We start from the raw sequence: 14,068 nt of genomic DNA, 5'->3' as shown, positions 1-14,068 counted from the left end.
AGGCACCATGTGGAGGAATTGACTTTTTTTTTTCCTCTGTGGGGAATAGGGAGCCCTTGAACGTTTCAAATAGGCTCAGACTTACCTTTTAGAAACAGAAATGGTAAGGGTCTGAGGACAGGAGACTGTAGGACTGGGAGGAGGAGCCTGGGTGCATGATTAGACATGGAGGTGAGGAACAGGGAGAAGGTGGGATGACTCTCAGCCTTGGGTCTTGGGGACATTTACTGAGGGGATTAAGGAGGCTTCAGAGGAGGTAATGATGATGGGTCCTATTTGCATCACTGACTGTAAACTGTGGAATGTGGCTTATGCCATCAGAGGGGAGGCGTAAAGGAGAAGTAGTTGGGAGGAGGGAGGAGAGGTCCTTATGATGGAGGCCATGGCAGAGGTGGTGGGGCAGATGATGAATAGAGGGGAATATGTAGAGGGGAAGAGACTGAACTCCCTGGAGGGAGTAATCTGCAACCCTCGGACAGACATAGCCATATTCCCAGATTGCTTCTTTGGATATTGGTGAAAAGCCTGGCACACAGGCAGCAGGAAATTCTTGAGCATTTCATCATTAACCTAGAGACTTCAGGCATGTGTGAAACTGCTCCGACTCCTGTAATGTGACTCAGTCATACTCCGCCCGTCAGACATGGGAGCATGACTGAGCAGGCTCAGAGAAGTCCTGGTACCTCAGGGCAGGGAGAGCCCAGAGCTGGGCGGGCATAGGTGGGTGGGATTGGGAGAGGGGTGGAAAGAGAAGCCCCAACCTATAACCATAAATACTAGTTGCTAGGATACGTCGGTGTCTTTCCTCTTTGTTACAAGTGAGATTCACTTTCTGCCCTACGTTTTTCAGTTGTCAACACAATCACCACTACCTGAAGTAGAATGTCTTATAGGTGGGAAGAGAGAATTGTATTTGTTGTTCATTTCCCATCTCTGTTCATTTCTTCCTTCCCTTCTTCTCCTTCCCCTTTTCCCTTCCATCTATCCTTCCTTCCCTCCTTTCTTCCTCACTCCCTTTCTCTATTCCCTATTACTGCGCTTACCACAGAGCTAACCAAGCCCCAGGTTTACAAAGTTAAACTAAATTTCTTTAGTCTTTGCATGGACGTAGTCAATTGAGCTTTGAAATCTTGATGGGGAAGATAGTATCTTTGGGTGGAGGGAAACTTTTTTTCCCAATTGTGGGTGCAAGGCCTGCCTCTGGAGTGCTAATTTCAGCTCAATAAACACTGTGTTTTTTCCATACATGAGCCATGGTTTGAGACAACCCACTGGAGGTGAGTGGCTCAGAGAAGAGCAGGACTCACATCCTCAGTCCCTTCGGGAGTCAAGACCTGGGAGCCCTGAGGAAACCAGGGCATCAAGGCTGACTCCTGTGTGGGCCTCAATGTCTCCTTCCCTCTGCTTGACTACATTCAGCTCATGTTCCCAAGGCATCCAGTATTTTCCTAGCTCTATGCTTTGGGAATTTAATAGAAGGATAACACATAGTTCCTGCTTCCAAGGAGTTCAAGATCTTGCAGGTAAATGATGTCCACATATGGAGCAGGCAGTACTGTGCACTCTGTGATTAAAATACTGAGAAGCAAATTGGCCAGTGAGGCTACTGGAGACCAGGTAGGCGGTGGTGGCATGTGAACTGTAAATGGATGGAGAAGAGAGGGAAGGCCATTCTGAGCCTCAGGAGTAATGGGACTGTGTATAACTCACTTCCTCCTTATGCCTACAGAGCCAAGTATGGTGCCTGGTGCTTAGTGGAAACCACAACATCTGCAAAATTAAATGAAAGCATCAAATGTCACTTCTGATCCTTTCAGCCTATTTAGTACCTCTGTGTTAATTTAAACAGTGTATCATCCAAGTAATGCATATTCGTTGCAGAAAATCAGAAAATGTAGGTAAGCAAAAGAAAAAGAAATGTGCACAATCCCCCACCCAGAAGAAATTGCAGTTAACATCTTAATATGGTCAATCCAAGCTTTTTTTCCCTGATTATTTACCTACTCTCTCTCTCTATATATACTATACATATATATAATAGGTGCATTTATATATATATACTGTATATACACATTATCTATATACATTTATATATAATGTATATATACAGTATCTATATATACATTTATATATATAAATGTTTAGAGAGTCTTACATAAATGAATTTCTCATGTTGCTTATACTACTGTAACTTGATGTACACCTTTTCCTTTCTAATCCACTTAGCTTAACCTTTGGTCCATACCCATCAGAGTCTGCTTGTATTGCAGTTCCTGGGGAACACCTGTCTCTGCCACTGGACTGACAGCTCTTAGTGGGCAGTGCTGATGGCTTCCCTATCTTTGCCTCCCCACTGCCTAGCCCAGGACTAGATCCCCATAGGTCATCAATGTAAGCTGGGAGAACTGAAAACAAACCCTGCTGAAGGCACTCCACTGATGAAGACAAATGGGCAGATTAAGCCACTGTGAGGGACAGCCCAGTTCCCTGGAGGGAGGCACATGGTATACCTGCCACTGGATGGAGGTACCCTTACCCTGGTGTTTGGGTATGCCTGGCCCCTTTGCAGCCAGCCTCTCCCTGCTGCCTGCTTCACGTCACCTGTATGCTTGGTCTCCATCCTCTCCATCTGGGAAAACAAGGTACCTTGGTGTATGTGTTTCCAGGAGCCTCCTTGGCTATTTTTACTCCCTCTGAGTCCCACGCCCCAGATATTTACCTGCTCTCCAAGAGGAGGAATCCTCCTTTCTCTGTTTACTCACTCTGGAGGCTCCCATGGCATCCTCGCTTCCAGGCTCCAGCTATGGAGATGCTCTCCATAGAGAAGATAACACTGTAGCTGGCAAGGCCCCAGGAAACCTGAGCATCCCACATGCCAGGGATCCACAGCTAGGCTGAGCAGGCCTGGCTCGGGGCCTGGAGGTGAGGCTTTTCCAGGAAGTGCACACACACACCTGGGGGCCCCAGGTAGCTCATGAGTCAGTCTCTGATGTCCTTGCTTGCACCCATGTCTCTGGCACTCATTACTTGAAGGTGGTGGTGTGCAGGAAGGCAAGAAGAAAGGTCTGCAGCTTACAACCAGACTGCTAGAGGCCCTTCCACTCAGCACTTTGTTCACTTAGGACAGGAAGAAAGCTTCATTTTAAGGCCATATTGCAGTATCTTCTCTGAAGAAGAGCATCTACAGACTGCTTTTGTGCATTATATTCTAGCCCCCTGCGGATTTTGGTCTGTGCACTCCTTCTCTGACAGGATGAACAGAACCTGGGCTAGAGATCACTGTGATTCAAGAAGCAAGCATGAGATATAGAGTCCAAAGAGCTGGGATTTGAACCCTGGTAACTTCTCTTAACATCTGTGTGACCTTAGACAAATTTCTTGGCCTCTTTGAGCATTGATTTTACCTTTGAATAATAGGGGTAGTAACCCTCTCTTCTACAAAATTGGGTTGTTGAAAAGATTCCAGTAAAGGAAGGAATGCACAAACACCTCATGAATGGTAAAATGCTCTCCAGAGGTTAAAGAATAAGAAGCCCTCATCTTCCTGAGAAGAGGTGCAAGTAGTATCTTGAAAATTCAAATAAGCCCAAAGTGGTGGCAAGTTGTCCATCCTACTCTATGGAATTTTTCAAGCTCCAGTCCAGGAAATAAGTAGCTGGGAGCTTTAAGTCCAGTGGAGGGCCCCAGGAATGCACTGGCAACCATCATGACATCTCTGTTTTCACTGATGATGGTGAGGACAAGACTAATAATGACCAGAATAAGAAGGGCTAAAAATTACTGAGTGCTTCTTACGTGCCAAGTCTAGGACGAAGGGCTTTGCAGGCATTATCTCACGGAGTCCTCATACAACAAGCATGGCCATGAGCACTGTTATTATCCTCATTTTATGGCTGAGGAAACAGGTCCAAGGGGTCACATAGCTAGCAAGGGGTAGAGCTGGGACAACCCAGACAGCACTTTATCTATCTGTAAGAGTTTTCTCTGTCACCTCTTCACTGAGCTTCCCTTGGCCCGACGACATTCTATTAGCCTCAGAGGCATTGAGGATCCTCTTGATTGGTTTTGATTGCTGCTGTAACAAGTTACTGCAAATTTAGTTGCTGAAAACAACACACAGGTATTATCTTATAGTTCTGCAGGTCAGACTGGCATAGGTGTCACTAGGCTAATATCAGGCTGTTGACAGGGCTGTATTCCTTCTGGAGGCTCTAGGGAAAAATCTATTTTCTTACCTTTCCCAGCTGCTAGAAGCTGCTTATATTCCTTGGCTTCTGTCACCTTCTTACATTTTCAAAATGCCTCACTCCAGCCTCTGCTTCTGCTGATAAATCTCCCCTCTCTGACGCTGACCCTTTTGCCTCCCTCTTGTAAGGACCTTTGTGGTTACAGTGAGTCCACCTGCATAATCCAGGAAAATCTCCCTATTTCAAGATCCCTGACTTAATCACATCTTCAAAGTTCCTTTTGCTGTGTACGGTGATATATTCACAGGTTCTGGGGATTGAAATATGGACATCTATGCACAGGAGGGGTGGGCATTATTCTGTACACTATTCAGACTTTACATCAGGGCAACAGTGAGCAGTGGAAATAAGACAAATAGAAAAATTCCCTTTCCAGTGTTAAACTCCAGAATCAGCCTGCAGTGGGTGAGAGCAGCACTGTGCAAAGGCCCTCATGGAGGCAGTTCCCAGGCCACAGTCCAGCACAGAGAAGCAAAGGGAGGTCAGGGACAAATGTTTTCTGGGCTCCCAAATCTGTCCAGGGCTGGCGGTGTTCAGATGACCTAATGGGCATGTCTAGTTTTGCTCACCATCAAAACCTGAGGTTGTTATGCAACCTCATGCTCACTGAGTGCTGGCAGATTATGACGACTTCTTCCAGGAGTTTTCCTACAGGAAGACAAGGTACCTGCCAACACTGACACTCAGGTTTCTCTTTGTAAGTTGATGTCATCACAGTCTCTTGTGAGTTAGGTGCAGTGAATCAGTCTCCACATGATTAATCAGCTCAGGGACATGGACTAAGGAACTTAGCCATGCTAAGGCTAAGAGCTGGACTTCTGGGCTAGGGAACAGTCATCCAGATAGTGCCATCCTGGGGAGGGTTCTTGGGGGTCTGCCAGCTGGCCTATCCCTGGCAATGCCAGACACTGCCTTTCCAACACAGGTACTCAATCCCTGGTTATTTAGTAGAGGTAACGATCACTTCCAATTTTTTCACATGTGCAATTCAGCCTGTGATTCCCCATATTTATTACTATTTTCACTCCAAATTCAATAGCCATGTTTAACAAGCAAATTATATAAAATAAATCTTGCTAGAAAAAATCACAGTAAGAAATAAAATACTATTCAAGAGGCAGAGTGCTATGATGGAGAGAGGGCAGATAGCAGGGTTTGAATTCCATCTCTGCTCCCAACTCTCCATGTGATCCAGGGAAAGCCTCTTTCCATCTCTGAGTCTCAGGTTCCTTTTCTGCCAAACAAGGGGCATGATCTAAATCAGCAATTATCAATCCCAGTGGTGCAGCAGAGCCACTTGATGGACATCTGGAGAATGTCAAAGCCTAGATCTCACTGGGGTTGAGAACCACCAGCTCTGAATGATGGCCAAGGTCCTTTCCACATCTATTCTATCATCCCATGAAATGTCTAGAATTTGTTAATGAAAATCTGGGTTTGGATTTGTTTGAGGCATTCATCTTGCTTGCTGAATAGTAAATTCTACTGAACAAGGAAATGAAAACTGAGCACCTGCTGCCTACAAGGCACTAAATTAGACTCTTAGGGATTCCTGCACTAAAGACCTTACCATATGGTCAGATAGGTGGTCGTGTGCCCAAACAATTATAAGTAAAAGGGGATGGACTTTGTTCCTTTTAGAATTCACCAAACCCATGTTTTAAATGGGTAATTCCTTTAACTTTACTGGGATTCCCTTTCCAGAAATTCAGAGCCTGTGTTCTACCTTCTTGCTTATACTTCTCCACAAGGAGGGCAGAGACAGATCTGATACCCCAACCCTGTGGTCTTTATCTAGGCCTGCCCTGAGTGCTGGAATTTAGAAGTGACACAGCATCAGTTTCATTTTAAACATTTATTGAATGCTTACTATATGCCGGGCACTTTTACAAGAGTTTTAGGTATGTTTACTCAATTTAATGGCCCCATGAGAGAAACACTACTTTTTTCACCATTTCACAGGTGAGGACAGTGAGGTGGAAAGCTCATATCACTTGTTCAAAGTCACACCACTGGTAAGTGGGGAGTTGGGGTTCAAACCCAGAGACTGGATTTAGAACTCACGCTCCCAGCCGGGCACGGTGGCTCACACTTGTAATCCCAGCACTTTGGGGGGCCGAGGTGGGTGGATCACGAGGTCAGGAGATCAAGACCATCCTGGCTAACACAGTGAAAACCCGTCTCTACTAAAAATACAAAAAGTTAGCCGGGCATGCGTGGTGGTAGGTGCCTGTAGTCCCAGCTACTTGGGAGGCTGAGGCAGAAGAATGGCGTGAATCCAGGAGGCGGAGCTTGCAGTGGCAGAGATCGCACCACTGCACTCGAGCCTGGGTGACAAAGCAAGACTCCGTCTCAAAAAAAAAGAACTCACGCTCCCAACCACTTATAAATAGATTCTGTGCCCTTCATGAAATGTTCTTATGGCTACCAAAAATAATGCTTCCAAACAACGAATAACATGGGAAATGTTGATGTTAAAATGTTAAGTGAAAAGTTAGTAAAATAAACTCATGTAAGTACTATGAGAAAGACTATGTAAAATACAAACAAAACTCAAATAACAACAACAACAACAAAACCACTATATATAGAAAAAAATGACAGGAAGGAAAATAGCAAAATAGTAACCGTATTTTAGGGATGGGATTATAGGTGATTTTAAAATTCTTCCTATTTTTCGGTGTTTCTAAATAATAAGTATGCTTTCTTTATAATCTCATTCCCTAGTGACAAGCAAATATTCTTAATATTTTGCTGTAAGAAAACATCAAGTCTAAGTTCTGATATCATAAAAATTCGTTTTGGTTTCAAAATTGGCAGGTCAGTAATTTGAAATTTAGAATATATTTTCTCATGGAAATAAGGATAGCCATAGTGATTAGTTTTTTCTTTTTTAAACTTGCAGTTCTAGGAACTGTGCTAAGAACTTCATCTGCATTTCTTTGTTCAGTGGATTAGGAATGTTTTCAGCCCCCTTTTCCAGTGATGGTTAAGTAACTTGCCAGAGGTTGCACAGGTGGAGAGAGCAAGGGTGGGAACTGATGCTGGATGTCCCTCTCCAGGGTCTGTGTTATAACTGGGCTGATGCTTCTCACTGCAGCCCATTTCAACGAGCATGGAGCTAAGGTACTGCCTTTTTCTCCCAGTCTTATTTTCTCTCACTGCAGCTTTCATTGTGAATATGCCATATTTTGGCCACCCTTTCCAGCTAAGTCAATTTTGGTAACTATCCTGGGGACCCAACTTTCCCTCAGAATTTTGTTTGCTGAGAAAATAAGTTTTGGATCCCACCATGGGCTTTTAAAACCTATATACTCCTCCTCTTCACCTCTCCATCCAAAGATTAATCTTCTCCTGAGGTCCTTCCCAGGTTGGATGCTCTTCTCTTATGAATGACCAGAACTGGTGCCTCACTTCCGGAAACCTCCAGATGAGTGGAGAGCTTTTGCTCCACCCTCAGTATACACCTGGTCTTTGCCGCCTCACCTTGAGCTGGCCAAGGGCACCTTCTTTAACACGAGTACGTAAGCCATTCCTAGACTTCTGCCCTTTTAAAGGCATTGTTAGTGCTGAATCGGTACTGTTTGTGAGCTCTTTTGGAGCATCAAATTCAGGCAAGGAGAGAAGCCCAACCACCCACACTGTCAGCATTAGATCTACCTAAAATAACATCACTGAGATATCAAACATTCTTAGTTCCAGGTATGGCGTCATCTAGAAATGAAAAAAAATCATGTTAGATTATTTGCTTGGGCCTACAATTTTATTTTGGATCTCTATTATTATTCTAAAAAGGGCCGTTTAATTTCCATCTTGGGAATGTTCTCCTTCAGTTCCTATACCAAAGAGAAAACAGAACTTCTGTTCATTCCAGAGGCGTAGAGCTGTATTGGCCCAGCTCAGAAAATAGAAGGCATAGCAGAGCTGCCTGTGAGATAGATAGGTGCCATGTGCAATTCACAGAGCTCCCTCACCATCCTAGAGGTCTGCAGTTCTCAGGGGATCTTCCTGTGGGTTAATACTTGAGATGCTTATGGAGGGAGGAACTGGGTCCCTGGGATGCGAGGGGAGGGAGTCACCCATGCCTTTATGAAAGATGCTTCTAGCGTCCCGCACATGGTCTGCACCTCCTGATGCTAGGTCAGGACTGAATTGTATAAAAGGCAGAAGCTTCTGATAGCACCTCAGTCTACCTGTCTCCTGAGTGATCTGCTGCAGTGTCTGAACCAGGTAGAGTGCTTCTCAGGACCAGGATGAACTCTTGGTGCCGGTGTTTTGGGCAGAAAGAGCCCCTGGGTGGAAGTTGAGGCCATTCTTGAAGAAAGACAAGGATAAAGGAGGATTTTGGAGGGGAAGGTTCTTCTGGAAGGGGAGGGTGGAAGGTAGGTAAAAGGAATGAAGGACTGATGCCTTTCTGAAGTTCCAAGTTATTCATTTGAAAATATGGAGTTACTAGGTGGAAATCATTTGTATCATTCTTGTTACTGGTCTTGGGAGACTGGGTTTTTAAAATCTGGTTCATCTTAGGCCAGGAGTAGTGGCTCATGCCTGTAATCCCAGCACTTTGGGAGGCCGAAGTGGGCGGGTCAAGAGGTCAGGAGTTCGAGACTGACCAACATGCTGAAATCCCGTCTCTACTAAAAACACAAAAATTAGCCGGGTGTGGTGGTGCGCACCTGTAATCCCAGCTACTCCGGAGTCTGAGGCAGGAGAATCACTTGAATCCGGGAGGTGGAGGTTGCAGTGAGCTGAGATAGCACCACTGCACTCCAGCCTGAGTGACAGAGTGAGACTCCATCTCAAATAATAATAATAATCATAATAATAAATTCTGGTCATCTTAGAGATAAAATCTTGTGAAATTATAGTTCAATTTTAAGGGCAAGGAAGTGACCTTGGGCTTGTATTGTCTTTCAGCTTTATTCAGCTTCTACAGAGATGTCCTGCCAGCAGAGCCAGCAGCAGTGCCAGCCTCCTCCCAAATGTACCCCTAAATGCCCTCCCAAGTGTACTCCTAAGTGTCCTCCCAAGTGTCCCCCAAAATGCCCTCCCCAGTGTTCAGCCCCATGCCCACCTCCAGTCTCTTCCTGCTGTGGTTCCAGCTCTGGGGGCTGCTGCAGCTCTGGGGGTGGTGGCTGCTGCCTGAGCCACTGCAGGCCCCGCCGGTCCCTCCGACGCCGACCTCAGAGTTCCAGCTGCTGTGGCAGTGGCAGTGGCCAGCAGTCTGGGGGCTCCAGCTGCTGCCACAGCTCCGGGGGCTCCGGCTGCTGCCATAGCTCTGGAGGCTGCTGCTGACTTGGGCCATGAGGAGCACGGAGGAGAAGGACTGGCAGATCCCAGGTGCTGAAGATGTGTGTCAGCCTGAGGCTTCTTTTCTCTCATTTCCCGTGGAAGGACTTTGGAAATGCCTTAAGTTCCCCTCTTTATCCTGCCCATGTTCACTCCATTGTAGGGTTGAGGTCTAGCTTGTGATATTTTCTGGCCTGACTTTCCCTCTCAGACATAGCTCTTTGGAGAACTAGGTGTTGTAATTCAGTTATGAAGCTATTTTCTCTGTAACAATAAAGCTTTTTATTCCTGATATCACTGCCTCCTGATTTCATTGTTTGCCTCTCCCACTCCCTACCTGCCGCATCAAGCCATCTTCCCTTCCCTTCTCTTAAATGCAAGCGAACACTTTACAAACTTGTTTAGGAAGCACATTTTGGCAGTGAAGCTACTTAGGCCTCTGGAAAACAATATTCCCTTCTATGCACTGGATTCTGGAACTTTAAGCTTGAAGGAAAGAATAATGTCTGAGACCATTACGCCAGACACAAGATTGTATGAGGAGAGCCAGGAATGGGTTTGAAGAGAAGAGGATGGTTGTACTCAAAAGGTTCAGGTTCTGAGAGGGTTTCCTTCAAGCATGGGTCACAGTTTGAAAAATTGCTTGTCCCCATTCATGGGGAATAAGATTGCTTGAAGTGCTCATCCTGGGCTCTAATAAATGGACACTCTTTACTTTTCTGATTATTATAAGCTCAGGTGTTTCCATCAGTTGGCTAGAAGGAGAGCTGGGTGGGCAGTGAGTGAGTTTTGGAGGCAGATATGAAATGTCTGAGCACATTTTCCCTGCATGCTGAAATCCTGGATTTGAATCTGGCTAAAGAACTGAGAAAGACACCCTTCTTGGCAAAGACTGTCTCTATGTGGTTGGGACGTACGTATGTGTGTGTGTGTGTGTGTGTGTGTGTGGGCAGTGAGAGGTATAAGAGTACAGGGGTTTTGGTCCCTCTGTTGGGTTTTCCAAGCAACATTTCTTTAGGAATGGGCTGGTTCCTTCAGGAAACACTCATAATGTACCTAGAAAAGATAACTAGAAAAGTTAATTCCAAATCAGCCTTTAATATAAAAGATAAACAATTGATGCCTCCTTTGATAAGAGTTAATAGCGATAAATAAAGTAAGCTGGTTTATGAGATCATAAGGTGCCCACAGAATGAGTAGGCACTTGCCCAGATTATCTCCTTATACTGATTCCTACCAAACATTCTTCTTCATTCTTTTTTTTTTAAAAGAACTTTGCCCATTTTCCCAGAGGAGATCCTGCCTCTGTCTTGTTATTTCATTACTTCCTTCTCTGTTCTAATATTGACTTTACTTTTTGGAATGTCTCACCTATACTCACCAACAGGTGCTCTAGGAACTGTCAACCTGTTAATCAGGCTCTAAATCCATGTTAAATGAAACTGGTATCTTTTGTGACTTATCTTTCCTGGCCTAGTCCCTCGAGCCACTCCCAGCTCACTCGCCCCCAAACCTGTCTCTCATCCTTAATTCTTGAATTCTTAGTCTTGGACTTCTGTTATAGTTCATATTCACAGTTGTGGGCAATTTGATTAAGAAGCAGTTCTGAAGTTGACTGCCAAAGTATCCTCCAATTCTTAAAAATTAGTTATTCTAAAAACACTATCTATCATGAGCACTTTGGACCTTTGGAAAGAACTTTCTTTCTTTCTTTCTCCTTTTTTTCTTCTTTCCCTCCCTCCCTTCTTCCTTTCCCATTTTCTTTTGCACGGGGCAGTGGCCCTAGGGAGAACTTATTTTCAAAGGCAGATTGGTGGTTGGGGGTGGGATAAGAAACAGGAGTCCCACAGGCTGACTTGCCTTTTTGCAATTGGGCCACTGTCCCGCACACATTTTTCTCTTTGTCATACCACGCTGTATTATGGGGATATGGCAACCTGACTACATTCACAACTTTTCTGGTCTTATGGTTCATTAACTTTGCCTAGGTTTTTCTTCCTGTCTCCAGTGACAGAGAGAAATCACCCCTGGGATTCCCACAGGTGCATCCCCGTCATCATCTTCACTCACTGCATCTTGAAGCATATGGATGAAACCCAGCAGGCTTATCGCATAGCTTGTGGTTTGCCCTGGGGAGCCAAGGACCAAGAGCCAGAGAGATGAGAATCAAGATAAAAATAGGTGAACTACCACCTACCAAGTAGATGACTACATAGGAATGGATGTGTGGGCAAGTGGAGCCGTCTGTGTGTGTGTGTGTGTGTGTGTGTGTGTGTGTGTGTACATTGAAGACAAGGGCACAGGGGGTTCCAGACCTCCCTGCATTTGAGCCCCATGCCCTCTCTTAGCATACACACAGACTCCCAGGTACAAACAGTGCCCTGTTTGGAAAGTAAACATGCCATAGCAATCCTGGCACCTCTGTGAAGTGACTTAGATGCTCACATGCACCACCTACAATGCTACCTGAGTGATGAATGTCTCTGGGATGTGAGTGTCAGCTGAGCATGTCTGTTGGGAAATGGGCCCCTCCCAAGAGCCTGAACCTGAATACTTCTTATAAAAAGGTTCTCTGGCTGGACGCTGCTCAATCCACTGCCTAGCAGGTGGCCCATTCCAGTTGGAGAACGTAGTGAGTCTTTCAGTGGAGCCAGGGTCTGGTAAGTCTCCTAGCAGGGTCTGAGGGAGAGGGTGGGATGAGTTGAGGGCACAGGGGAGGAGCAAACAGAACACAGGCAGCAGATAGATGTGGAAGGGGTGTCCCGCAAGGCACCTAAGCTTCTAGTGAGCCAACCTCTTAAGGTACTAATGAGGACATAAAGGCAACATAGGAGGTGGTTTTTGCAAGGGTACACAGCAAGTCCGCAGAAGAGCTGTGACTAGAACCCAGGTCTTTCAGCTCCCTGGATGGGGTTATTTATATTGGCACAACTCTCCTTTCCCACATGGTTGTGGGGCATGAGAGGAGTAGGCAAGAAAGAATGATCAGGACATGCTTCTGGCCTATGGATTATTTAGACCCAGCAGGTGGGACCGCCTGTTGGACTTGGGTGTTTTCTAACTGATGGGGGTGTAGTAACTAGGAAGATACAATCGAAGGTCGGTAGGAAAGTAAAATGAGGGTCAAGAAAAAAGCCAAGTGGAGATTTTGGGCTGGATCATACAGATAAGTTGCCGCAGTGTGCTGTTTATTTTCCACTGTGGAGAACTTGAGCAGTCTTCTTCTAGTCAGAGAAAATGGAAATGCATTGATTCATTGCATAGATTGTGTCCTGCTCTGAGCATGTTTAACTCACTGGAAACACCTGCTTGGATTTGCTTCTTTGCGTCCGCTCTTTCTGGGTGCTTTTCCCTCCTTGTCCCAGGCCAGGCTGACTTGTACACTAAGCCGAATCTCAAAAGCCCAGACAGAGTTCCACTGGTGGAAAGAAAAAGCCGGCTCGCCTTTGAAAGGCTGCCTTTCTTCCAGGTTTGTCGTGAGGAGCTCCGCGATGTCCTCTCAACAGAGCGCCGTTTCCGCCAAAGGCTTTTCCAAGGGGTCGTCCCAGGGCCCCGCTCCGTGTCCCGCCCCGGCGCCCACCCCGGCGCCCGCCTCCTCCTCCTCCTGCTGCGGCGGCGGCTGCTGCGGCGACTCAGGCTGCTGCGGCTCCAGCTCCACCAGTTGCTGCTGCTTCCCAAGGAGACGCCGCCGACAGCGGAGTAGTGGTTGCTGCTGCTGCGGGGGCGGCAGCCAGAGGTCCCAGCGCTCCAACAACCAGAGCTCAGGATGCTGCTCTGGCTGCTGAGAGGCCCGCAACCCCCAGCGCTGCGCTAGAGAAACCCGCCCAGCCCAGAGCGGGCCCGCCCCGCTGCGGCTCCCACGCGGGGCTGGGCCTCGGAGTTTGCCCCGTAAAGCGAATTGCACTTTGATGTTCAGAAACCCACTTTGTTCTCAGCCACGCAAAACTCCCTGACCTCAATGTGATTTTTCTCCCCGAGGATTCGAGAGCCATGCGTGGGACACTGGACCCTACTGTCTACACGGGTTTGCACACAGCAGGTGCTCAGTAAATGCCTACTGATTTGATTGTCTTTTGAAGATGTCATAATAAAGCTTCTACCTCCTGAGAATACCTTTTATTTGTTCTTCATTCGTTTCTCCACCCAGGTAGAAAGGCTTGAAATGTTTGTGAAAGGCAGAATACTATAATTCATGCCTGAACAAGAAGGTGGCTTTCTGATAGTTAATTATGATAGCAGCCATCACATATCGACTGTTTCGAGTATTTTAAGGATTTTATGCGACAAAGTCCTTGAATATTCTCGGGACTTTATGTGGCACAATCTGATTCTCACAATGACTTGCGTAGGAGAGTGCTATTATACCCATTTTACAGAAGAGAAACTGAGGTTAAGTAATTTGTTCAAAGTCACCCAGCTGGCGCATGATAAAGAAGACAGGACATCTGATTCAAGGGCTTCATTGCTCTGCTGAGTTCTCACCTGGGCTTCCCAAGCTTTACCACTGAGGTGCTCCTCCTGACCACCAGGTC

At 46.1% G+C, this 14,068-nt stretch overlaps 2 protein-coding genes across 3 annotated transcripts; both read left to right on the top strand.

Annotated features, from left to right (window-relative positions):
- Positions 1 to 7,658: 7,658 nt before the first annotated feature.
- Positions 7,659 to 9,828, top strand: LCE5A (late cornified envelope 5A). 2 transcript variants are annotated; one of them, XM_055359423.2, is made up of 2 exons: positions 7,659 to 7,767; positions 9,165 to 9,762. In XM_055359423.2, exons 1-2 carry the CDS (start codon positions 7,678 to 7,680, stop codon positions 9,540 to 9,542), a joined length of 468 nt encoding a protein of 155 aa, XP_055215398.1. In that variant the 5' UTR covers positions 7,659 to 7,677; the 3' UTR covers positions 9,543 to 9,762. The 2 variants fall into 2 exon arrangements, with proteins under 2 accessions (XP_055215398.1, XP_004026733.2); XM_004026684.4 differs by lacking the exon at positions 7,659 to 7,767 and adding an exon at positions 8,434 to 8,629 and having other exon boundaries at positions 9,165 to 9,828.
- A 2,286-nt stretch (positions 9,829 to 12,114) lies between these two features.
- Positions 12,115 to 13,646, top strand: CRCT1 (cysteine rich C-terminal 1). Its single transcript, XM_019038888.3, has 2 exons — positions 12,115 to 12,196; positions 13,006 to 13,646. Exon 2 carries the CDS (start codon positions 13,028 to 13,030, stop codon positions 13,319 to 13,321), a length of 294 nt encoding a protein of 97 aa, XP_018894433.3. The 5' UTR covers positions 12,115 to 12,196; positions 13,006 to 13,027; the 3' UTR covers positions 13,322 to 13,646.
- The last annotated feature ends 422 nt before the right edge of the window (positions 13,647 to 14,068 follow it).

This window comes from Gorilla gorilla, chromosome 1, assembly GCF_029281585.2.
Source record: "Gorilla gorilla gorilla isolate KB3781 chromosome 1, NHGRI_mGorGor1-v2.1_pri, whole genome shotgun sequence".
NCBI lineage: Eukaryota > Metazoa > Chordata > Mammalia > Primates > Hominidae > Gorilla > Gorilla gorilla.
The sequence above is the reverse complement of the archived record's forward strand: the minus strand, read 5'-3'. Positions and strand labels throughout refer to the sequence as shown.